Below are 27905 nucleotides of genomic sequence, written 5' to 3' on the forward strand. Positions count from 1 at the left end.
GAAAATCACAAGACACTAGATAAATTTTATTATTGATTTACATATCTCATTATAAGAAAGTATTTGATTACCACGTAATAATTTTATTTTTTGTGCGTCAAATTAAGAAATTATCTGAATATATTAGCAATAGATTGAAATATAACAACAAAAAAAGCTACAACAAATCCCTCTTTTCTCAACAGAAAACTCAATTGCCTATTTTTATTTGATTAAAATATGAAAAATACTATTCATTCATCTACTTTCTCTCTTTTCCTTTTTATCACTTCACCAATCAGATTCATTACATTTTCACCCCAATCCATCCCATTTTAAGGTGCACGAAAATAATATAACTTTTAAAAATATAAGCGGTAAACTTGCAAAGTTAACATGAAAAATGAAATCTCACACTAACACTTGTACACCATCACAGTAACTCAATAAGCGGTACCTTTAGTAACAAGTGTGTTTGACAGTATAACTCAGACTTACTAATTCAACTAGATACAGTATTTGAGGGAACATATTGATTTCTGAAGTGTAAATATGCCAAGCCAAATGATGGAAGACCAAATTCTAGGACATTTAACATGGTGTCCTATAAAAATGAAAACTGCCAAAATTTCCTGAAACAAGCTATCGTGACAACACCAAGCACAGCTGCTCAGCAGCACTAAGAAATGATTTTGTAAAATTGCATTAAATTGACGCATCTACATAATTCCTGTTACAAAGACACAGCCCCACTACAATATACAACGGCCAAGAGAGCAAAGCATGAGGTGAAATAATTGCGAGGACAATAACTGGACAGCAACTAATCCTCCAATGCTCAGCAACGCCACAATTCCGTAGTTTGAAGGTGTTAATAGCTTGATTGATTATTATACATATTCTCATCTAAACCCGCCCGTATTGAAAATTATATGACCGCGACGTGCTGTATGCCACAGCATCAATGGGAATAATGTCTTCAAAATCTGACTTTAGCAAGGAATTTTTTCTCTTTACCTTTACAGAGGTTCAAGAGATCCACTTTTCAATCTTTCCATCCGCGCTTGAAGCCCGGACAATGCTTTCTCATCCATAGGAAGTACGCCACCGTGCATTGTATTCTCAGTACCAACATGCTCTGATGCATGAGGAATCTGACTAGGAGGAGGAAGTCCTTGATTGAAGTTGTCATTTGCACTTGTTAAGTGCCTACCACCAGATTCTGTACTCCCAGCAGCAGCTGCTAATTGCATGCTCTTCATCCTCTCTCTGATGGCATCCAATGTTCCACTGGTTACTGCAGTTCATATGCAACTTCTCCACGTCAACATTCTTTCTTTTAAACTTAAAAATAGGTTCAAAACAAATAGAATTATGTTACCATACCTCCTGTCATAAATCTATCATTTCTTTGGTCACCTAATGTATAGTCAGAATTTAATGCTCTAGAAGTAATGGCATTCACAGCCCTATTCTCCTCATTGTATGATGAAGGGGGTAAATTAAAATTTGTTGGCTCAGGTTTCACATTTAATTTAGCATCACCCAATGGATTTGCGTTTACAGGTGAGAGAGGTGCAAAATCAGGGGAAGATATATTTAAAGATGCCGGTGGAGGGGTTGGCATCGGTAAACTCGAAGGAGTTCTTCCAGCTGCAGCATTCTTCTCCATCTGCCAAAATGTTAAAATCAATTGCCAATGGTCAAATACTCAATTCTACTACTCCCAATCGCCGGTAGAAATACAAAATGCAAGTTCAATTAAGAACATGTGGTAATACAAGTAAATTAACTCAACCTGAGCAAGACCATCTCTAATGTAGGTGCGAAATGCCTCACTAGCATTTTGAAGCTGAGCAAATATGTCAACCTAAGATAAAGCACTAGAACCTTGATCAATTGAGCAAAAATGATATAGGCTTAAGGTTTTAAAATCATAACATTACATCTTATCCAAATATTAACATGAAACTTGAAATGGGTGTGTTTGTGTTTGGTACTGTGGAAGAAAATCAAGGAGAGAAATTTTGAAAATAAAGGATAAGTGGAAGTTAAAATTTTGATTTCTGTTTCTAGTAGTCAAATTTTCTCTCCCTTTTCCTTCCACTTTCTTACCAACCAAACAAGAAAATGCATAGCAATGTGTTTCCTTTCTTCTTTATTTTCTTTTCCCCCAATCAAATATACCATTAATTCTTACCTTTGGGTACAATTGGGTAATCCGATATAGTTCATATAGACCAATTGTGCAAGTTTGCTTCTCTCCAATCTTCTTAAATATAGCAGCAAGCTCTTGCTGCAATTTAATTTTAAGGATAGGAACAGAGTCAAGGGTAAATAGCCTTTGAATTTGCAGTAAAATAGAATATTAGGGCAAAATAACACAAATAAAAACATAATATAAATTAGAAATATTGAGATATATCAATTGCTATTAGGATCGCAAATTAAATTATAGGATCGTAAGATCCTGAGTTTAGCCACTTCTGTGCTGACTGCTCGTGGGATCATTGGTGAGTGAGATTAGCATATAGTTAATGGGATCATCTGCAACCCAAAGTTCACTCTACTGATGCCAACTGCAACAAACCCACCTCCAGCCTGCGCCCCACCAACTGCGCATCTCTTTTTCAGCTCAACGAAGTGCAAACTGCAAACAACTGGCTCTACTTATGTTTTTTGAAAATATTATGAAGTTAAGTTGAGTAGTGTGTTTTCTAAATACTGTATTTGGATCTTATGACTTATTGTGATTTGATTTTTCAATTTAAGTTTGTTTAATGTTTTGAATTAGAGGTCATTTTCTTTCTTGTGTCGTTTTCTTACGCATGTGTGTATATAATTTTGAATTTTAGGTAGGATCTTACGATCTAAGTCACGATCCTATGTAGAATCTTGAGTTTAACAACAATGGATATATCAGTAGTACCCACCAAAATACTGAGAAATAAAGCATAATGATACCTTTAATTGGGCATCAGCCGAATGGGTGCCCGAGGCTGAATTATTGGTTGCTGAATCACCCCAATGGTTTTGTCCCCCAGGTCCAGATGCAGTCAACATTCTTGCAGCAGCCAAAGTCTAAAATACAAAAGTGAGAATAAATACAGTATAAATAAGTCTACTAGTACCTTAAAATAAATTAATTTGTTTCTATTTATACCTCAAGATTAAGTTCAATGTAGGCAAGGATGATGGGTTGAGGTTTAGCATCGATAGGAACCATTGAAAGATGACCCTTTATTGCTGCACCACGAAGCTTGACAAGTTCATGCAGAACAGTTTTTACCATTCGTAAAGGTTTGTCATCAGCACCAGCCCTATACAACATTAGAAAATAAAAAGTGGTTCTAGTTTTATTTTATAAGGAAAAAAAAAAAAGAAGCAGTAACTCTATCCAACAAAGTTATATACCTTCTCCTAATTTCCTCCATTCCCAAGTCTTGCAGGTACAAATGGATGCTTTGAAGTATGCGATCAAGGTCAACATCATAGATAGTGCTCTGAAGAACCTGCAGCACAAACAAATACATGTTAATACTGAACAAAATTTTAATGAATAAAACATATCAAGAGAGAATTTGGCAATTCTAACTCTGCTTCTTGACAAAGAAAAATAGTTAACAATGGATTCGTAAATTGAATATCTAATAGATATCAGTTATATATTCAGGCCCATTATATAATCATCCACTAACCAAAAATAATATAATTCATCAAATCCATTAAATATTTTAGCAACTGTGCAAACGGTGAGCAAATATGAAAATGCGTGCAAGCCATGAACAGTGGCCTTGAATTTGAGAATGGGATTCAATCAAAAAGGGAGAGGGGAGTGGGATGAGTAATAAGAGAGCAATTTGTTGCATTGATTGTGAACTGAACAATCATCCCTTCAATAAGCATAAATAATACAGAAAATGACCAAAAGGCCACCCATACATAAACACAATTAGATACATAAATTTTAGAGTCCAGCACAAAAAATCAATTACCCCTGTGATCCAGCAACTATTGGTTTATGGGCTATATTACATCCGGTCCAATAATATTTTAAAAAAAAATAGTTAAGTTTATCTTTATCTTAAATCCCTCTAGATTTTACTAATGGCTGCACAAGTTAACTTTGTAAGCTTAATAAGGCATTTCACAACTAGATCAGAGAACTTCTGATTTCTTGAAGCAAGTGTTTATGGGATATATTACATCCAGTCCAATAATATTTTAAAAAATAAAATAGTTAATTTTATCTTTATCTTATATCTTTGAAGATTTTACTGATGGCTGCACAAGTTACCTTTGTAAGCTTGATAAGGCATTTCACAACTAGATCAGAGAACTTCTGATTTCTGGAAGCAAGGGACTCATTTGATGCTGGTGAAGGCCACCTGGATGAATCTAGTGGCCGTAAAAGATTGATCAAGACAACAAAGGATGAAGTCCTATCTGCATTATCCTGTATTGACAAACACTAGTTACTAAAATAGCTGCACCGGAATGTTCTTCAGCATATAAACTGACATCTGCTGAATGCCTGAAGGAGGGGGAGAGAGACACAGACAGAGTTCCTAACCAGAATCTTAAGCATCAATACATTTAAAGCTTTCAACAATTGGCTTCCATCATCCATATGAGGAACCCTATCATCCAAGAGCCACAGAAGAAGCTCAGTAATGAGACTGTCAAGTGTGCTCTCCTTTACAGCATGCGCTAATCTTTTATTCTGAAAAGTCTGTAAAGACCAAAAAATTAGCAATTAGAAAGACATCAGATGATACCAAAATGGCCCGCAGAAAAAAAGGAAATTTACCTGCATGAGAGTGTTCAGCACATATTTACAAGATCGTGATGAGGCACCACCAGTCAAACTGAAGTCAAAAGTTCTTGCGACCTATTCAAAATAACGGGAGAAAAATTAACACTAGGAGATATTTCTCCAAATAAGGGAAGCAATTTAGAAAACCATCTCACCTTATTAGCAAGGCATGAAACTAGCCTATCTGCATCTTTCACAAGTTCATCCATAGCACTTCCTTCAGGATCACTAGTGGCCTGAGCTAACTCATGACAAATAACTTTCATTCCATCAACAGACTGCACCCAAAAAAATTAATTTTGAACATCAGAGTTCAACCTCCATTTTTGAAAACCAAAAAGAGAATAGGGGGAAAATCTCAAGAGATATATCTATATACAAATCAGGAAAATTGTTGCTAAGTTTTAACTATCAGTCATTCTATTCACCTGCTCAGGAGAACCAAAAGAAATAATATCGAGTGCTTCATTCCAATCTGTGGGGCCACTAGCAACAGTCATGGGACGGGGCATCAACTGTCTATCAATGTTACTATCAGGTTGACCATAATTTTTCCTGGTATGAACAAGCGTAATAAGGAAGAATAAAAGAATAGGAACTATGCAATTTAGGAAGATAAATTCCGTTTAATCAGGGCCCAAAATGAATGAATTTCACAATAAAACTTTATCCATACCTCAATATTGGACCAGCAAGAGATCTAGTCATTTCTCCACTTTGTTCTGCGACATCAGACCTGGTAATGGAAGCAATAACATAATAACATATTCACTGTTATCTATATTAAATTTTTTATATTTGATAATCTACACAAAAAACAAACTCTTCACCTAAGCAAAAGGATTTGGACAAAACTTATGTACAATTCATTAGGGAATAACGCACAAAAAAGATTGGTATTGTAGGTTGGCACTAATGACCAATGTGTAACTCCAATTTTGATTAAGGAATAGTACTAAAACACCTAAAGAACTGCACCCAAGTATTATCTAGGGATTTTGGAGGTTCAACCTCCAGCCTTAATGACATCCCAATATATGGCCATCAAAACAAGAGAAATTATAGAGGGAAAAAAGAGAAGGAACAAAAAAAATATTTTCAACTTAAGTGCAACAAGTCACTCAAGTGACAGAGTCGTCAAGGGATTACTAATTAAACATCATAAACCACAAATTGAACAATTTATTATATGCGCTTAATTCTCCAAATTCACATATCCAGACATCTACTAACTGGCTCAGTCTTTTTTTCAAAAATTACTTTCTTTAACTCTATTTTCATTACCAATAAAAAAATTCCATACTATAATTCTTAAATCTCAACAATCACAGCACAGCCTTCCCACAAAACCATTTATGCACACATCAAGTAGGACTTACATCCTTATTTAAAAGATAAAATTAGCAAATATGTTAACAGTAAACAAATGCCAAAAAAAGGGACTCAGTCATGTTTGTTTTCATTTTATAGATGATGACCAGGATCAAAAGATCAGAGCACAAATTAGAAGGAAATTTTTAATGCATTAACTGCAAAGCATAAAATACAGAACAAATTGGAAAGAAAAGACACACCCATTTTCCCTGACTGAGCGCCTTGAAATGGCCCTTGCTTCACCAGGCTTTCCTTCCTTCTTCTTTTCCATCTCCCGAACCTAGTAAATTACACAACCAACATCTCAAGAATTCAGTATAGCAAAAGGAGAAATAAACAAGTATTTTTTTTTTTGGTCAGCAAAGATAAATATGTATATATAAATGGGATGAATCCAAGTACCAGAGGTACCATGATTACATTAAGATCCAGTGAAATGGTTCCCAAAGTCAGGCTAAACAGCAGTCTCAATGGGAACCAAACTGGAAAGCAGATTTATATAGCTAACAGTAAACTATGACTTCTACCCTTGTCTGAGAACAAAAGCATCTCTAAGGTTAGGTGACCACTGATTGTAATGGACTACAAAATCTTTCTCAAAGTTTCTGAGCCGTGTCCAAAGTAAGAATAAAGCATCGTCCATCAGTTTGTTGCCATTGAAAGTGCCATTTGAGAATATAAAAAACAAGTATGTACTGACCTTCCACTTAAATCTATCATCTAACATGCTCTTTTGAGCATCAGTTAGCTTCCCAACATATCTCCATATGTCCTCACCTGCATAGCAAGTTTATAGAAGGAAAATAACTATGCCAGGCCAAGAGGTATGAAGAAAAGTAAACAAAATTTAGCACATAAATTCCTCAAGTGGTCCACTTCATCCATAGAAAAGGGCATTGAACTCTTGCAATTTACACAATAATGCAAAAACAACTCAATTCAACAAAATAACACATGTACTTTTTTTTTAACAAGTTTCCTTTTCAAAGATATATATCACTATGCACAAGTATTCTTCAAGCACATTGGAAAACAGAAAGATGGAGTTCTACAGTGTATGGCATACCTAGAATCTTATAACCAGTAGCTAGTGTATTTAATGCAGCTTTCCTAGTTTCACCATCCCGTTCTGCAGTCAAACTTGCAACAATTTGCAATGACTTTAGCTGCCCACTAATCTGTCCACATAATGCCAGGAGTAACTATGCAAGGAAAATACTGAATAGGAAAAAGAAATCATTAAAAAGCATGAGTAACAATACCTCTGCACCATGATGATCAATAATAAATCCAACAAGATCAGCACATTCAATTCGAGTTCGGTTATTCTTTGAGCGCAAACCCTCTAATATATAAGGGAAACATTTACACGCAGAGTATATGGCAACAAATTGTTTTGTCAGCTCCCGCATTTTTTCTCGTACTTTCTCAATGTTATGCCCTAACTGCAACATTAAAATAAGAAATGAATTGTGACTTCCTCGTCTTCAACACCCAAGGAAGTACACTAGTCAAACCTAGAACCTATGTAAACCAAAAATTTGGTGAAATCAACCATACCATCAGAAAGATTCACTGGAATAACAACATCCTCAGGTACCACAAATATTAAAGTTGCTAATACAAACCTTCTCTACTAAGCATGGAAGAAACACTGCCCCTTCAGATTCGGTCAAAGAGTACCCCTCGTCCTTCAAAGTGTCAAGCAGTTCCGGAAGAAATTCCAGCACCTAAGAAAAGATAAGACTCTATCGATTAAGTATACTCCTATAAATTAAATTGAATAAAGTTAAGACTAACAGCATACATCTCCATGACAAGGAAGGAAAGGAAAAGAAGAAAACTGAAATCACAACAAAAACAAAAATAAATTGAACCTTCAATAGACATGTTGTGTTTGATTTGCAGAACTGCAACACAAACCACCTCAGAAGAATGTCCAAAACTTCTATAACTTCCTTAGCAATGGATGGGAGTGCCTGAAATGTGCAATAGTAGGTTGTATAAGTTCTAGTGCACTCAACACTTCAAAAGGATGTAATTCAGAAGGTTAAAAGAACAACACCTTCTGCAGCATTTCAAGTCCATCAACTTGCTTCTTAAAATCTGCACTTAAGAGTCTCCTATGTAAATCTTCTCTGAAATACTTCATCATATCATTCTGCAAATTGCAGGCACATTTATTATAATTCGATAGTTATAGATAGTTCAAGTTATGCATGATTGTTCCTCAACAAACAGTCCCACCTCAAGATCTTGAATTTGCTCAATACGTGGGTCCTCAAACTTAAACCTTCGAACCACCATTCTCTCTCGATCTTCCTGCTTGCAAGACAATCCAGATGACAGTCCAACCAAATATTTATAAGATTTTAAACAACATTTGGTATACTCCAGTTCAGCCAACAATACCTTGTTTGAATCCTTGATATTTAACAAGGCTTGAGACTGGACCGCTATATCTTGAACAGATATTGATTCAGACTTGGCACCTTTTGTTGCCACAACTCTCTTTTGAGATGATGAAACAAATAGTTAGAAATCAAAACAAATCTAAAAGTACTTAACCAAAGAAAAATCAACTTACAGAAGATACAGCTCTATTTCCATGTTTTGAAACACCATTGGCAGTTGATTTCCCAGCCTTTGCTTTTGATATTGCACCCACTGAAACTGCTCTACCTGACTCAAATGACTCTAAAGACCAAAAAAAGGAGGAGTTAAGAGAAGATATCCACACAAATTCACCAACATTCGCAAAGAAGAATGAACCAAAGAACGTGCCTTGAAAAGCTCCATATGGTTTCAACTTCTCAACAATTAGTGTCAGTGCTGGTCCATGAATGTCTTTAACCATCTTTTCGATCTAAAAATAAGTAAACAATTCCAAGATGCTTGATATTACAAGAATATTAAGGAAACAAGGGAACAAAGCAGCATTTTTCTTATACACATACCATTTCATGTCCACTAACTCTCAGTATCTCATTAATACAAGCCTCTGATGCCTTGCGAACATCGGAAGATTTATCCTAAGAAGTCATCATACATTTTGTTCCAAGAATATTGAGCATTAGAACTAATTCGATAAATGGTATAAAAAATGAAAAAGCAGAATGCAGAGTAACCAGATCATACTGTCATTGCAGAAGAGGCAGGCTTCAGCAGTTGTGCAGCTTCAGCAAAACTACTTAACCCAGAAAGTTGCCTCGATAACCAATCAAAAAGATCTTTACGCCCTTCCGCACCAAGTTTAGAGTCCATCAAAGCAATTGCAATATACGGAACCTACAGTAAAACCATGCTCAGGACACAGATACCAAGACAAAACAATGAAAGAACACAGGATCAGCACAGAACACAGACCATTTTATCCAGATGGACAGCAGCCAGCCAAGCATCTAAGGTATTCAGTACACATTCTCTCATGTGCTTCTTGTTGTCACCAAGACATTTCAATATATCAGACAGAATACCCTGCAACAAACCATTTCAAGAAATGTTCAAACAGAAAACAGCAAAATAGTACCAAATGGGGAAAAAAAATACAAAAACAGAACAGAATCCACTTACCTTGCTTGCCTTCTCTACAGCTTGACCCATTGCTGATGCAACATTGCCAATTGCTGTCAAGGAAGCCATGACAATGTTTTTGTTGCTATCAAGGAGTCGTCCCCTAAGAGCCCCAAACAACTCACCTGGAAATAAAACAGTTAGGAACAATTAACAAAGACTGACAAATTTGCAATAAACAAAATAATCAACTAGAAATCTAGAATAATTACTAAAAGATAGCATTCAACTTATCCATTTGGGGAGGAAGTTGATGAAAGGGGAGAGTAGAGAGAGAGAGAGAGCATAAGGTTCAAAAATTTTAAAAAAATGCTAATGGAGTACCAGTTCCAGTTGCTTGAATGCGCTTATTAGCCTCTTCCAATATTTTGTTTACAGCATCAACAGACTCCATACGAACCTATAATAAGTAATGCACGGCAACATTAGAAGCAATAGCACAATAATATACTTCCTCAAATACTGAAAGCTCAAAGCAACATTAAATACAAATTGCTAGCTCTTATCAACCAAACCTTCCAATCAGGGCTTTCCAAGCTCTTCAGGAGAGTTGGTGAGATCTTTCCACTGATGTCTTCCCGAGGCAAGCTATCCAGTCCACCAGCAACAACAGTTGAAGATGAGTCTTTTGCCCTGACAGTTCTCTTGGTAACTGCAGAAGCTCCCTGAAGCAGAGGAAAACAAAATAAAATAAAATGATGGCATTAGGAAATCATGATACTACATAGAACCAATGTTTTAAATCTCTGATAGCAAAGCGTAGCCGCTGGCTCAAAAAACACAATAGCGAGATTGCATATAGCGGGACAGCTGCTATTTTGAAATTTTTATAGTTTATATAATGTATACTATATACATATAAATTCTCAAAAATAATAAAAAATTACTAAAAACTAATGACATTCATAATTAACAAAAAAAAGTCTAGACATCTTATACAAAACAAACAAGTAAATACCAACAAACATTAAATACAAGCTTCCTAGATAGGAATTATATATCATCAACCATCATTTTTTAAATCAAAGCCTTCTTTATCATTTTCACTATAATTACATCTACAAATATCATTTTAGGAAATTAAAATCCCACAAATAGCCCTCCGATATCTCTATTCAGAGGGATTTTTTGGAATCAACGCATAGCACCCACTACAGACACTATTCAGCCCCCCGCTATTTGGTCCACTATGGACACTACACTAAACTGCTCCATTACAGCAGCCCCCGTAGCGGGCAGGGGTCACTCTGCTCTGCTACACTGCTATAGCATGCTATTTAAAACCCTGCATAGAACAAACCTCATCAAACATAACATACCTCAAATGGATTCTTCTCATACTCTGTATCCAGGGCACTGAGCAGTGCAGGCTTTACATCAGTAAGAAACCCTTTAATGTCTGCAAGGAGAAAAACCTTAGAGCCTTGAAAACAAAATTGAGAGAAATCAAAATTTGAAAGTTAACGCAAAGTGACCTGGACCAACAAATCTATGCAGAACACCCAAGAACTTAATTGATGCATTTCTAGTCGCAGCATTACTTGACTGCAGCCCAATTTCTTTAAGAAAATCAATTAAATCCTGCAAAATAGGATTTACATTAAACCATAGAAACTTCCAATAACTTCATACCCCATTGCCCAGAAGCTCTTCGCTATGCGAAGGTATGGGGGAGGGATGTTGTACGCAGCCTTACCCTTGCATATGCAAAGAGGCTGTTTCCGGATTCGAACCCATGACCAACAAGTCACCAAGGCACAACTTTACCGCTGCACCAGGGCTCGCCCTCAAACCATAGAAACTTCCAATAACAAATAAAATATCTAATATTTTTGTAAATTCAGATAATGCACCTTAAGCTTTATATGTGAGACACCAAAATCTTCAACAGCAGAAACCATCCACAAAATTCCCTCACTAAGAACCTTGGGATTCTTATGCTCCTTCATGATCTTGTAAAGCTACAGTAAAATTCACGGTTTTCAAACATTATTTGATAATACATAAAGATAAACAAAAATAATATGATATACGGCCAAAAGATACAACCTGCATTTTATATGAATTCCAACATATGTATTAACCTAAATAACAGGAATTAATTAAAAAAGTTAAACACTTACGCTAAGCCTGTTTTAGAAGTTTTATTCAGCCAAGCCCAATTACTATTTTGGCTATGCTACAATCACAAACATAGAATATCCAAAAACAATTTACCGCTATATTATTTTTTACCCTGCTGAACTTTTTGTCAAGTTTCATAAAAAGAAACTTTTTCTCTTACTAAAATTTGGTAAGAAATTATGAGACTACAATGAAATATACAATTTTACCTGATTATCTAAATAGTCAAAAACTTATTAAAGAAAAATGTATATGCTACAATATGTTTCTCGTCAAAGCCGCACAGATTTGAGGCAAGTTCCCACCTCATAATCTTCAGATAATTAGCAATGGATAATCAAAAACAGTGCAAAACAATGGCATTGAACTGCGGAAAGGCAATTCAATTGTTTAAAACAGTGACAACACAAAATGAGTAGCTAAATAATCATAATTTTACTATATGGCTCTTCCAACAAAAATAAAATATCAAGCATGTCCTTTCCAGGGCATACATTTTTACGATTCACAGCACAAGCTAGGATGCACTTAGGCGGTTATCCCTAACAATTAGAAGATATGATTATAAAGCACAACCATGCTTACTCTTTCAAAAATGAATCCTGGACCAACTGCTTCAGACAAGGTACTCAGACATTTCATAGCATGTGCACGTGTCTTAATATCTGCTACACGTTCACTTAGTCCTACCAATGAAAAACAAGATACAAATCGGACTAGTCATTCATAAAGTAAACATATCACTGACACCAAAAAAATAGTAAACATATCACAGATTCCATTTTACTATAGTGCTTATTATTGGCAATAGCTAAATTACCCACCCGAAAGGCAAAGTACTACACACTTCTTTGGAAATTTAGTTGCAGTTGAACTTATATGAGTGATAACTTCAATAACCTGCTGCTGAACCTGCACAAGGAAATTACAACCATTAGGTCCCATTTATAATATCCTTCCTACATTTGACTACAAATCATTAAAATAAATCATTTTAAAACTCAAAAGAAAATATTTTTGAACCTGAACATTTTTCTCGCCCCATCCAGGTAAAGTGCAGACTAAACGAATCAAAATTTCTACTGATTGGTCAAGGTCCTGTAAGCCTTCTACTTGCTGTTTCAGTGAAGAAATGGCTGCAAAAATCTAACTTCAGCAACCTTAATTGTCAAGCATGTCCAAAAGACACCACAGGAAAATCAGAAATTAAACAGACTACATCTCATCATCCGTGAATATGGCAGGACCAATTTCAATTTACCGAGAAGACAACCCAAAAAAACAACAATTATAATTTACACCAAAATATAAAAATTCAATTTACAATACAAGGAAAAATAAGCTTGAAATACATATAAACAAATGCAACAGCATTCTCTAGTATCCAACTTGGAAAACAAGTTCCTTAACCTAAAAGTTTCTCTTGCAAAAGTACAAAACCATTAGCATACTTTTTATTAGCTGTTTAGTTCTATGCTCCAAAAACAAAAGATAAACCAATTCATCAAGTCCAACTCATCAAAAGACCTGAGAAATACCTACAAGATCGGCCAAGCTATCATCAAAAAAGCATAAACAAACAAAAAATGGACTTGGGCATGTAGACTACCTATCCACCTCATTTACCTACATGCTCCCCCCAAATGTAAATTAAAAAAGTCACAACAGACAGGAGACTACCAACCTTCTAGACGCTCCTTCCACACAGCACTTTTTAATAGAGTGATAGTATCCGACTCTATAAGAGAACCTATTCGGCTTTCAATCTCTTCAAGACTCATCTCAGTAGGCTGCATAATGTTAGATACACAACAATTGTATCATAAGTTATTACAGAAACTGTGTCAGAAGATTCAGATCAGGGAGAAGACAAACAGATGTCAATTTACCTCAACATCCTCAGGTGGTTCAACTGATTTTAAAGCCTTCACCTGTGGAACTCCATCTGTTTTTTTGTTTGTCCCCAACTTTACAACCCCCACTTTCTTAACAGCAGGCTTGAATGTGCAAATTATTGAACATATCAACTCGCATGCATAAAAAATAATGCCGTATGTTAATTTTACAAGCACGAAGATGCAATCTTACAACTGACTGAACAGGTCTCTTTCCACTAAGCATGCCTGCTGCCGACCTTTTGACAAGTACACTTTCAGAGGTCTGTATGCAAATCAAATGAAAAGTAAATGTCAGTCTCCAACATATACTTTCAACTTGGAAAGGAAGACCAAAGAAAGAAAGGGAAACTTGGCAGAGCAGAACTTCCAAACTTCATTTTTTTTTATCAGCAAAAATACTAATATATTAGATATAACCAGCAGTACAAGAGGTACTGTTCAAAATACACATCAGCACCAAGATATGAGAAATATGGTATCCAAACTATATATAGACCAACAAAAATAACCAATCAACTCTAAGTGCAACACATAAAAGAAATGAAACTGAAGATTAGTCAAACTAAACTAAAGAAAAGAAAATTAAACCCACCTCTGCAGAAGATGCACTTACGCGTGTATTTTGCACAGAAGCTGGAACATCATTATCAAGTGTCAGCATAAAAGAATCAAATTTACACATTTAAAATTAATAAAATCACAATTTAGAGAGCCAATCAAACTAGGAACGTGGAAACATAAGCAAGATATGGGGAAATTCAAACAGTGTAACTGACAATTTGAGTGTTGCCCAGCATATTTATAGAAATTTAATGTCTGGTTGAGGCATAATTCAAAAGGCAATGATCAGCATGCTAGTAGGAATTTATTATCTGATTATCATGATCACTTTTAATGGGTCGTATCCAAATCAATGGAATTTTTTTACCAATAATTATTATAATCAATGGTCAATCTGATCCAATTTTAAATAGGTTGGTGCCAAAATAGAGAAACAGCATATGTTCAAAGATATTAGCACATACACTAGTAAATCCAACTTTGAAAAGCATATAAGGTTGTTAACATTTAAGAAGGCAGGTGAAGTTCAATCCAACTGCAAAACTCAACCGCCTAATTTGAGAAAGGGATCAGCCACGTGCATCACAGATTGAAATAGTTAAAGATGTTCACAGACATGGGCACATACACTAGTAAACCTAAATCTGAAAAGCATATAAGGTTGTAAAAGGTTTCAGAATTGAAAAAGAGAGAAAAGCTTAAACTTCAGAAATGGAGTTTTTGATATTAACTAACCCAACTGAAAAGTAGTTACACCTCTAGTATGTATATTAGAGCAGGGACAGCTGTTTACAACTTTGTTCTAAATTGCATTCTCCTCTTCACATCTAATAACATTTTTGTTTCTATTAAAAAAGAATGCAAACCTGCAGAAGAAGCACCAGGCACAGCATCTTCAGAACCTGAAATCATTTCCGAAAGCTTCTTTCTTCTAACATCATCAAGTTTCTCCAACGATCTCTCCAGAGGTCTCATGCCAACTGACTATAACAGAGTGAACAATATGATGCTCAAAACCTCAACAGCAAAAGCACATTCACAAGCACGCAAGCAGATGTAGTTGTGATGAGTTTTACCTTAGCTATTCCTGCCAATGCTGAAAAGGCAGCATCCCTGACTTCGGGAGTACCGTCATTTAGGCACTGCAATATCCAAATTTTAGCATTTTCAAAAGGTGAATAAACAAGCACAAATCAAACATCTACAGTATACTTTTTAAAAAAACACAATTGAAATAAATTGTATCCTATAATAAACTACAGCTCAGAATTTGAAGACTATACATGAGACAAATAAACACGACATTAACCAAACAGATTATTACATCAAGTTCAGAGTGGTCCTATTACACCAAGGAAAGAAGGGGATCAAAGTGATATTTAAATAAAAAGAGCTAAAGCTGCTGAACCAAATAAAAGCCAGAGATTCTAAATCGCTTTTAAATTCCAGCAGGAAAATAAAAGCATTTTACTAAACAAATTAAACGGCGGCAAGAACAAACTGACCTCCATACAGATTGGCACATAATCCTTGTGCACCTTTGTAATAACAACCTTGTTACTTGTTTCAATACAAAAAGTCACCCAGGTCAAGGTTAACGATCGCACAAGAGGGACTTTGTTTTTTGTGGCTGTCTTAACATCTGCAACAGATTAAATGTAATACACTCAACAAGAAGCAAACATAAAACACTAATGAGAAACAATGATACCTTAAATAATGAGGAAAAAGATTATACACTAACAATGTAAAAAGTTATACACAATCATCCAATCACAACCCACCATGTATGGTAAGTTTGTTGACTTTTAAAATAATTAACTTAAAGTCAAATGGTGATTTGTGATTGGATGATAATGTAAAACTGTTTTACATAGTCAGTGCATAAACATTAAACTGTTAAATAATTTAGGGTCAACGTACAGAGAAATACAAATGATAAGTTCAAATGCAAATTAAAATCAAGGTGTGTTTCACACAAGCAATTAAAGAACCAATATAAATCTACGACTAAATAACAGCAGGGAATTATTGAAGGAGTTTTGCATCATGTCTTGCTGAGGACATAACTGTAGAGGGAAATGACAGTAAATCCTTTTAGTGATTGTTGGAAAAGCCACCTAAATTGCGGTCACTCTTAGATGTGGAGAGGGGTGTTGAAAGTCCCACATGACGGATAGCCGTGGGTAAAAGGGTGACATGTTGAAGTCCCACATCGACTAAAGATAATGTCGAGATAAACTATATAAGTGGGAAGCAATCCTCACCTTACATGTCAGTTTTATAGGATTAGGTTAAGCTCAAAACCCATGTTCAGACAGTGATGTAGGATACATATTAGAATCTTCAGTTTGGGAACTAAAAACTTCACCAGGAAAAACACCAAAAAGGGCAAGCCCATGGTAATGTGGGACTATTAGAAAAAAGTATGCTGTAGATTCTAAGATTCTGTAAATCCAGTGATTAAATCCTTTAACCTGTAGCCTTTCAAATACAAGACTAATATCAAATTCAGTAAAAAACAAGGAAGGGGGGAACCTGCCTTCAACAATATCTATAAGGCTGATGCATCCAGCTTTATGCATTGCTTGAAGAGTCTGCATCAATGCCTCAGCCAAAGCAGGTTTTTTCTCCTTCAATTTTTCCTATTCATTCAAGAAGAAAGATATTAAGCAAGCAATATATGAAGAAACAGTAAATTATTATTTTATGACACATAAAAACACCTGATATGTAAATATAAATAAGAAAAGGATGTTAGTTAGTTAGTTACTCAGCTACTGTTAGTTCATAGCTGTTGGGTAGCTGCCTATAAATAAACTAGGGCTGTTGTATTGGAGACAGAATGAAATGATATTATGATAATCAAGTTCTGTACACAGTTTCTGATACATGTTTCTTTTTTCTCTCTCTATCCTCTCTGTTCTATCATTCTTCTCACACTTCCCATTTCTTTCTGTCTTTCTGTTTCTTTCTCTTTCCCACCTAAACTCTATATCAACACCTCTAAAGGCATTCAAGAATCAAAACAGAAGAAGACAATCAACTTTCTCAAAACCAAAATCAATTGCTTCTTAAAAAACCAAAACAAAAAGGGAAATGCAGGTGATGAGCAGTTCAAAATTAGAAATACCATACTCTCTCAAACCCATTTCAGTTGACCAACCATTTTAAAACAGAGAATGACTTGATTGCATGAAACAAAGACATGTCAATTAACACTGCTACATGTAACACAACCAAATAAGACATGTAAAGTTAATAGACCCTTATACATGTGACTGCTGAATGGTACTTACAAGTAAAACAGGCAATAAAAAACGAGAACTTGCAGAAAAATGAGTTCTTAATCCACGAGCAAGATTGCCAATAGCCTGGACAGCTTCAACTGCAACAGCAATATTCACATCTGTAATAAGCTGCAAGTAAAAACTACTGGTTAAACTTAAGTCAACCTAAAATACCAGTAGCAAAAGAAGATACCAAAACACAAAATGTTAACTATGTTCAAGATCATGCAAACAACCAATGATTTGCATAAACAATTAACATCAGAGTAAGAAAGGAACAAAATGTGCCACCACAAATTTCATGGATAAGCAAAACCTTTTTCCTTTACAATATAGTCATAGTCATAGTGTGATAGTATGATACAATACATATATGCTCTGTTTGATACGCAAGAAAGGGGAAGGAAGGAAAGATATGAAAATGAACTGTTTTCCACTGGTTCCTTAAAAATAGGAAGGAGGGATTGAAAAACATGCAGGGGCCCCCCGCATATCTAGCTTTCTTCTTGAAATGGGTAGAAAAGGGGAAGAAGTCGTCTTATATGTTAAATGACTGAAATAGTATTATTTTTGTATATTTTTTTTCCTTAGAGGGGATATTTATGTCATTCTATACATATATTTTACTTTGTTTACTTTCATTTTCATTCCTAGTGAACAACTTTTTTTTTTTTTTGATCAGCAAAGATAAATTATATATATATAAAATCTAGAAGTACCAGAGGTACTGATTACAGAGTTAGTCACCATAAAAATGGTTCCTCAGCCAGACAGCATAAGTCTGGTTGGGAACCAAAATATGGGAAGCAAAGTATACATATATTGATCCCTACTCCCTAAAGAAACCCCTACTGCTGCAAAAAATGATGTCTGAAGTTACTAGACCATTGATTAAAATGTAATGTAAAGTCCTTCTCCAAATTATGGAGCCAAGTCCACATTAAGAAAGTCGCGTCTTCAACCAATTTGATTCCATCGAAGGTCGCTCCTGAGAACAAAATTTTGTTTCGAAGTTGCCAAGTGGACCAAGTGATAGCCAGCCACCAATATTGCCACCTCCTATTCCTACTACCTTCATCCTGCAAAAAGGAGTACTGCATGAATAGGTGTTTTGTACTCAATGGCAAAACACCTTTAAGATTTATCCAAGACATTGAGTCCCACCATAACGGTTGGATCTTACTGCAATGGATAAAAAGGTGAGATGCATCCTCCTCCAACCTTCTACAAAAGGGACAAGTCATATCCAAAATCTGCACTTGTCTAGAGGTAACCTATCCCTAAGAAGTCTCCATGCAAAAACCGCTACCTTACTTGGAATCCTAATTTTCCATAACACCTCAAAACATTCCTCTATACTCTCCACTGCTGCCTCCTCCCATAAAACTTCATAAGCACTTTGAGTGGAATAGATGCCCGACTGATCTGCTGCCCATTCCCAACTATCAGCTCCATGAAGGTGAATAGATTGGCCTTCAACTTCGGAGAGGAAAGTGATGGCCAGGTCAATTTCACTATCAAATAGCGGTCTTCTCCAGATAAAACGCCACTCCCATGTTGAATTTACGTGCTCCCCCATTTGACCAATGAGCTGCTGTTGTTGAGACAAAATCAGGTATAACCTAGGATACTTTTCAGCTAGAGATTGTTCATTACAAATCCATCTATCTTCCCAGAATTTGACCTTATCCCCTGCTTCTACCTTCCATTTAAGTTGCTGTTGTAGGCTTATACCATAGGGAGAGTGCTGAATGGCTCTTTTTAAGTCCCTCCACCAGATTGACTGCATGTTGACACTGCCCTCTTCAGTTAAGCCCCTCCAATTCCTAGTGAACAACTTACAAATAGTATTATAAAATCATCTCACTTTTCATTCTTTTCTTCCTTTCTTTCTTTTCCTTTCACTTTCTTTCTTAAACCAAACACTTACATAAGCAAGTCTAAACATAACCCTTACAGGGAGAAGCTCCAGAAGAAATAGCCCAGCAATAAACAGAATGAAATTGGAAAGTAAAGGGGCACAAAATAATAGAGGCAAAGGCAAACAGAGGGAGGCAGGGGGAGAATCCATGATGATCCTTCTCTCTAAATATTAGGGGGATTAGGGACCATTTAAGCGGCACAGAATCAGGTCCCTTTTGGCATCCTCAGAGGTTGATGTCTGCTTTCTACAGGAAACTAAATGCGAGCATGTGACTGAACTTATGGTGAGAGATATCTGGGGTGGTAACAGCAATTTTGAGTGGCTTGCTAACCCATCAATTGGTGCTGCAGAGGGACTGCTCACTATCTGGAAGAAGGAATGTTTCCAGCTAATTTTTTCTTTCATGGGTGAAGGTTTCTTAGGCATTGGCTTTGACTGGTAGAGGAAGGGCATCTTTGGGGATCTAGTCAATGTATACTCACCTTGCGTTGCTAGCAATTTTAATGTTGTACTGAAGAGAGGAGAAAGGAGAGGGCTGTCACAATCCTTCCAACATGCAGAAGACCAGAAGTTGACGCTTTCAATCTTTTTTCCCAAAATATGGGACTTGTTGATATCCCAGTCTTGGGTAAAAAGTTCACTTGGATTAGCTCTGATGGAAGATTGATGGGCCGTCTAGATTGCCTCCTTCAATCAAAAGATCTAATCAACTTGTTGAAGATTTCCTCGCAGTGGGTGGGAGCAAGAGAGTTATCTGATCACAGTCCGAAGGTTTTGAGAGGGGAAATTCTTAATTGGGGAGCAAAGCCATTCAAACTTTTCAATTTTTGGATGGATCACAATGATTTTAAGAAGCTGATTTCAGAGTGTTGGGAGCAAACTCGAGTTTCAGGGTGGAAAATCTTTAGCTTTCACCAAAAGCTAAAAGCCCTTAAATCCAAACTCAAATCTTGGAGTAAGGACACATTTGGGTTGGAGGAACTCAGGGTACAAATCAAGGTAGAAGAATTAGATGAATTAGACAGCCAGCTCTTAGACGGGCATTCTAATTTGGCAACTGAAAGGCTAGATGCAGTGAAGAAATTATGGGGTTTGATTAGAATTAAAGAATGCTCTGCTCTACAGAAAATCCAGAGCGAAATGGATACAGCATGGGTATTCAAACTCGAGGTACTTCCATTCTTGTATGAAGTCCAGGACCAGGAATAATCAGTTATTGGCGGTAAGGACTAGTGAGAGGTGGTTAGAGGATGTTAGAGGGGTGAAGGAAGCTGTTGTTAGTCATTTCTCAGAGGTGTTTGCCGAGCTTGAGGTCATTAATCTGCATCTGGATGGTATTCAATTCAAGCAGATTATAGAGTCGGATATGGAGTCAATCTCTGTTCCGTTTAGTCCAGAGGAGATAAAGGAGACAGTATGGAGCTGTGAGGGGGGAAACCCTAGACCTGATGAGTTTAATATGGAGTTTTTCAAGGGGTGTTGGGACATAGTTAGATCTGAGGGGGTGAATTAGTCCAAAAAAATGTATGAAAATGCTCCTCTCCCCAAAGTTGTTACCTCCTCCTTTATTGCAATGGTTCGCAAATCAAATAACCCAGAGTTTGTCTGAATATAGGCTGATATCTTTAATTGTCTCTATGCACAAGATCATCTCTAAGCTCTTAGCCAGCCACATAAAGAATGTTCTTCTAGCAGTTATTGCGCAGGGCCAAACAGCTTTTCTTTCGGGATGACAAATGCTTGATGGGATACTACTAACAAATGAACTGGTACACTAGGAGAAGAGGCGCAAGAGGGAATGCTTTCTATTTAAAGTAGACATCCAGAAAGCTTATGACTATGTTAATTGGGGCTTTCTGGATTATATGTTGTCTGGACTTGGCTTTAACGTAAGATGGAGATCCTGGTTGAAAGCTTGTGTGGCCTCTACAAGGATCTCAATCCTAGTCAACGGGAGCCCAACTAAAGAGGTGATTACAAGACGAGGACTCAAGCAGGCTGACCCCATGACTCCTTTTCTGTTCTTAACAATAGCAGAAGGTTTTGCTGGTCTCTTCAGGAGCGCCTCAGAAAAAGGAATTTTCAGGGGAGTTTCTCTTGGGGAAGAATTGGATTTCTCTCTTTTGCAGTATGCTGATGACTTAATAGTGTTTGGTGAACCTATTCAAGAGAATTTGTAGTCCCTAAAGGCTATTTTCAGGAGTTTTGAACTTATCTCAGGATTACAAGTCAACTTCAACAAAAGTCATTTTTTCGGTGTTAATGTATTTGATGGTTTTTTACAAGTGAACACTTCCTTCATTGTCAATTGGGTTCTCTACCATTTAAATTTCTTGGCTTACCCATTGGCTCAAAACCGAGAAGATCTAGTATGTGGCAGCCTGTGATAGATTTCCCCTTCACTTTCTCTCCTTCTACCGTGCTCCCAAGAAGGTCCTTCCTTAAGTCACTCACTGCTATACAAAGAGCTTCATTGTGGAATGGAAGTCAGGATCAAAGTAAGATTAAATGGGTTGCTTGGGAGTCTATTTGTCATCTCAAGGCTGCAGGTGGACTCAAGATTAAGGACTTGGACCGATTCAACAAGTGCCTCCTATCAAAGTGGTTGTGACGGTTATTAAACGATGAGGCTTCAGTATGGTACAAACTCTTGTCTTTTCAGAATGGCAAAGCAGAATCTGCTTCACACCTTTCTATTAAAGCTGATCATCTTAATGAAGATCAATGTCTTGGCTTCCAGCACTTATGGAACATCAAAATCCCTCCTAGAGCCCTTGTATTTGCTTGGAGGCTTCTATGGGACAGATTGCCCACTAAGGATAATCTACTTAGGAGGAATGTCAATATTGATAATGACCTGTGCCCTTTTTGTCAGGACAAAGCAGAATCTGCTTCACACCTTTTCTTCTTGTGTCCTAAAGTTATGCCTCTATGGTGGGAATTCAGCTCATGGGTAAAGGAACCTAGAGTGCTTCATTGGAGACCTTTGGATAATTTCATCCAGCATTTCTCTACGGCAGGTCTGAAAGACACCGACAGAAAGTGGAAAATCTGGTGGATAGCAGCTACAATATCAATATGGAATCTTAGAAATGACATTATCTTCAACAATAAGCCTTTTGTCATCTCTAAATTGGTGGATAATACAATTTTCCTCTCTTGGTCCTGGATGAGGGGGTGGGAAAAGGATTTTCATGTTCCTTTTCACCAATGGTCCTCAGCTATGGCAGTAGCTTTTAAGTAATATTTGTCTTATTGGGTTGGGTTGTTTGGTTTTTGTTGGGTTGGTAGCTTCTGTTTATTGCGGTTTGTTTCAGGAGGCTCTACCTCCTATGGTCTGTTATAGTACCTCTGGTACTTTGTATCTTCTATCTTCAAATTAATATATTATATTTTTGGCCGTTCAAAAAAAAAAAAAGAATGGCAATTTAGATTCGCAGGTCTTCCTTGGCTCCTCCCAAAGGGACTCTTCTTTATGGTGGCGGGATATTGTGTCCCTCAATTCCAACCCCCACTCATGGTTCACTTCACAGTTAAAGAGGGAAGTGGGTGACGGTTCTCAAACCTTATTTTGGTCCCATTGTTGGTTGGGGGAGCCCCCTCTTTCCATCAAGTTCCCAAGACTGTTTCAGGTTGCCACAAATAAAGAAGCAGCCATCTTAGAGGTTGGCTAATTGTCTGAGGATGGTTTGTCCTGGGAGTGGATGTGGTGAAGAGGTCTTTTTCAGTAGGAGGAAGATCTGCTTGCTAACTTGATTACAGAACTTCATCATGTGCGGCTTCTACCCTTTGAGAATGATAGGTGGATCCGGAAATGCTCAAAGGATGGTTTTCAGTAGCCTCAGACTATCATATCTTGCTTAATCAAAACCTAGTCGCAGATGGAACAGCCACCATTTTTTTTTGGAAGGCAAAAATATATATATTATTAATAAACAGAACAGTACCAGAGGTACTGAAGAGATCAGATACAAGACACCTAAGGTGCCACCTTCCAAAAAACAAAAACCCAACAATACCCCACCACAAAAGGAGACAGCCACCATAATTCTAATTTTTAAGTTCTTTGGGAAATCTAAGGTGCTATCTAAAGTTTTGACATTCTCATGTTCTTCCCTCAAACAGGTCAACTATGTGTGTTTTGAAGGGAAGCAGTGGAGGATAGAGAGCACGTATTCCTCTTGTGCAACTTTACATCCAGCTTGTGGTCTGCTATCTTTACTTGGATGGGAGTTGATTTAATATTGCCACAAGATATTCTCTCTCTTTATTCTCAATTGGGTGCTTGCGTTTGAGGCAGAAAGTTTATTACGTGGCGGCACATGTTCTGGCATGTTACGTGTTGGAGTGTCTGGAACCTAAGGAATAACATCATCTTTAGGGAGGGGTCAATTGAATTTGTGGATGGCTTACAGAAGATAAAGTCCACATCACGGCAATGGGTGTTGTATAAGAAAGGGATTAAACCGGGTATCTTCTTCTCATCTTGGAACACCAATCCGATTGGGTGTCTCCATAATTGATCTTTTTGGCTTCAATATTTTTTCATGGTGTTGATTTACGGAGGGTTTTTTTGGTGACATCTGGGGACTAATACAGTAATTCCAGCATAGAAAGTATATTGTACATCTTGTACAGCTTTTGGATACTTTGCTAAATATATACGAATTTCATTTTGCCTTCCAAAAAAAATAGAGGGAGTAACTCTACACTAGCTAAATAAAACGAGATTAAAGGAAATATGTCCCAGTAACAAGACTTAAATGGAAAATTATTATGCCCCAATCCTTTTAAAGTCATGTCAGTAAACTAACAAACCGGACCCAGGGTATTTTGCCAATAAGAAATAACTCATCAATGTCACCTAATTATCAACACAAGACATATCATCCAAAGTCTCTAGGAAACAGACACAGTTTTTGAGTGGAAACATGTAGATCGAAACAATGTCAGAGCTTCATAAACAAAAGGCAAGGCCAGGCCACATCATTACATGTACATAATATACCTTTTTTAAGGTCCGACAAACTTCAGAGAAATCACCAGGAGAAATTCTTTTAGTTGATGCAAGCTTTGTTAGCTCAGCAACAGCCTCCTTCCGTTCAGACCATTTGGTAGCTTTCTGAATATTAATAAGACAAAAAGTAAAGAACAAACTGAGATAGATTCAAACCCATATAACTAAAATATAGGTGCATTAATTACTGAGTACAATCCGAGAGATGGGACAGAAAACTGACCACTCCATCCCAAAATCCAGACTTCTCCAAAGGAGTCAATATATCAACAGGATCAACAAGTTCATATTCGTCGATTTCTTGAGGAGCTGATAATCAAAGTATTTGAAAAATGAGTATATTAGTACTACCAAGGAAAGACAAAACATGTCAGATATAAAGAAAAACATACTCCAGATACTAAATCTTAGATACCATCATTCCCAGATTCTTCACAAGGGCCAGGACCCACAACCTCTGACACAGCTTCCTGTTCAGGTTCCTTATCTTGCTCAGATCTACAACATGAGAGAATATTTTATTAAAATGGTAATGCCCATATGCTGATTCACACAAGTGGTGTAAGCATCAGCTGTGTTTGTTAAAAGCTGGTCACAGTCCAGTGGCCAATGCCATCTTTTGTTACTAAAATAAAACCTTACGAAGCATGTTGAAATCTGGAACTACCACCTAGAATTATGTCATTTAATTTCAGAAAAAAACATTATATTTATAACAATGCTTTGCAGGACTTGAATATGTCTATCTGAATTGTTTGCTTATGATATTAACTTGCCCAACATTCAATTATTCTATTTCTTTGAGGGATATTTTAGCATCTATGACCTCTATATTTTTGGTAGTATAAAATTTATGCACACACATATATATGACCTCTGAACTTAAGTCCCCCATTATTCACTCTCCAACAAATCAATTAGCGCTTGCAAAAAGAAAAAGAATAATACATCTATAAGTTAATACTCAGTATGGGTAAATTCAAAACAAAAGCATCAAAATCAAACATCCACCTTATTTTGCGTGTGGGCTTTGCTGTTCCTGTAACATTTACAAGCTCTGCTTCTAGCTCTTTTTTCTACAGAAATGGGGAAAAAGTAATTTATGATTTCCATATGGTGGAGAACATAATAAATCAGAACAACTACAGAAATAGACAACTAATTTAGCTTACCATCGTGTCTCTCATTTTCTCAAACAAAATTGATTTTACACTATCTTTACCAATCCAACGGCAAAGTTCAAGAGTCAACCCTTTAGAGGATGCACGAACATTTTGATCTTGATGATCAAAGAGTTCCGGAAGCATCTTCAAAATTCTTTTTGGAGGCACAATTTTTGCTCCAAAATCACTAGCAGCACAAAAAATAATAATTGTATAAGATTCAAAAAAAAGAAAAAGACAAGTATTATATATGTTGCAACAAAGAGATTCCAAACCTTAAAGCTTGAAACATAACATCTATTGCAGGTACCACCGCTTTAGCAACTTTGTTTTTTATTGCTTTCTCCATTGCATCCTAAAATTACCAAAAAGTCAAAAACCTTGAGAAACTAAAAGAAAAGGAAATGACTAGTACACATTTAGTTATTGATGCATAAAACCCAAAGAATTCACCACATTTTGAACCAAAAACAAAGAAAATGGAAAACAAGCCTATTTGAAATCAACAGTTTTGGGGATTAAACATTGCAGATATAAAATATTAAAAGCATATATATGGACCCATAAAATATTAAAACAAGCTTATTATTAATTGACACTATTTACATGTACCCTACCGTTAATAAAATACTTTCTATAGAAATTAATAAAGATTCAAAATTAAAAATATTGCCAGATCCTCATTACTAGGAGGGGCATAAGTAACCTCTTGGAGGATCAAACATTTGCATACTAACATTTCGACTAGCCTTGAGGAAGAAACAGAAACGACACAAAAAAAATTACTAGTAGATGCACTGTTATTGACTTGTAATTCACCATGTAATACATATTCTGAATCGGTAATACAGAAAATGGAAAACAAGGACAATTGAAATAGAAAATAGCATGAAGGATTAAACCATGAAAGTATACAACAGAAATGGATCCCTAAATATATATTTATCAAAATGATTTTTCCTAGTATTAGTTGACACTTCTTGCATATAGCAAACCCTTCAGAAAATTTAAAAGAAAATCTAAAATCAAAACACCGTCTAACACTCATTCTTAGGACAGGGATAACTGGACAAGTACCCCATGAATGATTAAGCCATCCCTCTATTGTCTTCAAGACTAGGATAGCGAATATATTTAAATTAACGAGATAAACAGTACAAACCTCACTACTGAAACAAAAAGCATGAGCAATCACTATTCAGCTAGGCGCCCCCCTCCCTCACAAAGAAAAGTAGAAAGCCATTAAATAGCAAAGAAACCAAATAAGCAAAAAGAATAGTACCAGAAACGCATCAACGGCCTCTAATTCAATCCATAGCAAAAACACTGCCTGAGCCTTCTCCACCGTCTTCGGCCTCCCCGTCAGACATTTCGCCACAACCGCATCACAGACTTCCTTCCCGTACCTACTCCCAAATTTAAATTCATACAAGAACGGTAACTTCCTCAAAAAAACATGCAATCAAATTCCAAAGGAAGGCAACGAGCAAAAACACCAAAATCCTCACCTCGAGGCGTCGGCGTCGGCAGCTCGCAAGTAAGCAATCAACGCATCGAGCGCCTTCTCCTGCACCGGCGCATTCGAATCCGCCACCGTCTTTCTGAAAAAATGACCTGCCAAATTCAAAAATATAAAAAACAAGAAACAAAACCACGAATCAAGATCCAAAAGAAAATGCACCATAACAAGTAACAACTCGGAAGAGAACCGCATCCAGATCCACCACACGGAGATCAGGAAGCGAAACGGAAAACGCGAAAACCCTAGGCGAAGAAGAAAAAAACACCGACCGAATTCGCGGATGCGGGAGTCCTTGGGATCGGTGATGGAGTCGCAGAGCGAGGCCAAATCGATGTTCGCCTCGTTGCGCACCTTCCAATTCTTGTGGAAGAGGCGATCCTCCCATGGCAGTTTCTTCGCCTCCTTCAGCAACTTCTCTTCCTCCGACATTGCTGCAATCTACAATCCGCGCCTCCCAACCCTATCGATCTCCACCGAATTATAGAGAGAGAGTGTTTGAGTGTTCGTGTTCGGTAGCTTTTTGCTTTTTTGTTTTTCGTGTGTGCCGGCGAGAGGGAAGGGGGGGAAATGTAGAAGAAAACGGTGAATAAGGGTGCAAAAGGCTTTTTATCTTCGCTTCAAAAACACAACAGAGAGAAAGAGAGAGAGGGAGATGGGGTTTTGT

The 27905-nt window shown here is 36.7% G+C and overlaps 1 protein-coding gene across 2 annotated transcripts; it reads right to left on the reverse strand.

The window, feature by feature from the left end:
- Nucleotides 1-370: 370 nt before the first annotated feature.
- Nucleotides 371-27905, reverse strand: LOC114371963 (protein MOR1-like). 2 transcript variants are annotated; one of them, XM_028329304.1, is made up of 54 exons: nt 27511-27670; nt 27228-27333; nt 27002-27125; nt 25995-26074; nt 25729-25906; nt 25568-25632; nt 24972-25054; nt 24780-24865; nt 24548-24661; nt 17625-17744; nt 16868-16970; nt 15831-15967; nt 15402-15467; nt 15192-15309; nt 14357-14397; nt 13955-14026; nt 13756-13863; nt 13551-13656; nt 12890-13002; nt 12691-12778; nt 12452-12552; nt 11596-11703; nt 11218-11323; nt 11062-11141; nt 10258-10407; nt 10067-10142; nt 9743-9867; nt 9536-9646; nt 9308-9457; nt 9127-9201; nt 8954-9035; nt 8757-8866; nt 8582-8680; nt 8417-8491; nt 8235-8330; nt 8047-8148; nt 7798-7899; nt 7432-7614; nt 7236-7347; nt 6870-6946; nt 6370-6449; nt 5472-5531; nt 5224-5350; nt 4951-5073; nt 4790-4870; nt 4553-4711; nt 4277-4435; nt 3394-3491; nt 3143-3299; nt 2944-3060; nt 2180-2275; nt 1778-1849; nt 1366-1651; nt 371-1276 (listed from the first exon to the last, which is right to left on the reverse strand). In XM_028329304.1, the coding sequence occupies exons 1-54, from the start codon at nt 27668-27670 to the stop codon at nt 999-1001; spliced, it is 6081 nt and encodes a 2026-aa protein (XP_028185105.1). In that variant the 3' UTR covers nt 371-998. The 2 variants fall into 2 exon arrangements, with proteins under 2 accessions (XP_028185105.1, XP_028185106.1); XM_028329305.1 differs by lacking the exons at nt 371-1276; nt 1366-1651; nt 1778-1849; nt 2180-2275 and adding an exon at nt 2299-2629 and having other exon boundaries at nt 27511-27905.

The sequence above is a fragment of the Glycine soja genome, chromosome 10, assembly GCF_004193775.1.
Source record: "Glycine soja cultivar W05 chromosome 10, ASM419377v2, whole genome shotgun sequence".
NCBI lineage: Eukaryota > Viridiplantae > Streptophyta > Magnoliopsida > Fabales > Fabaceae > Glycine > Glycine soja.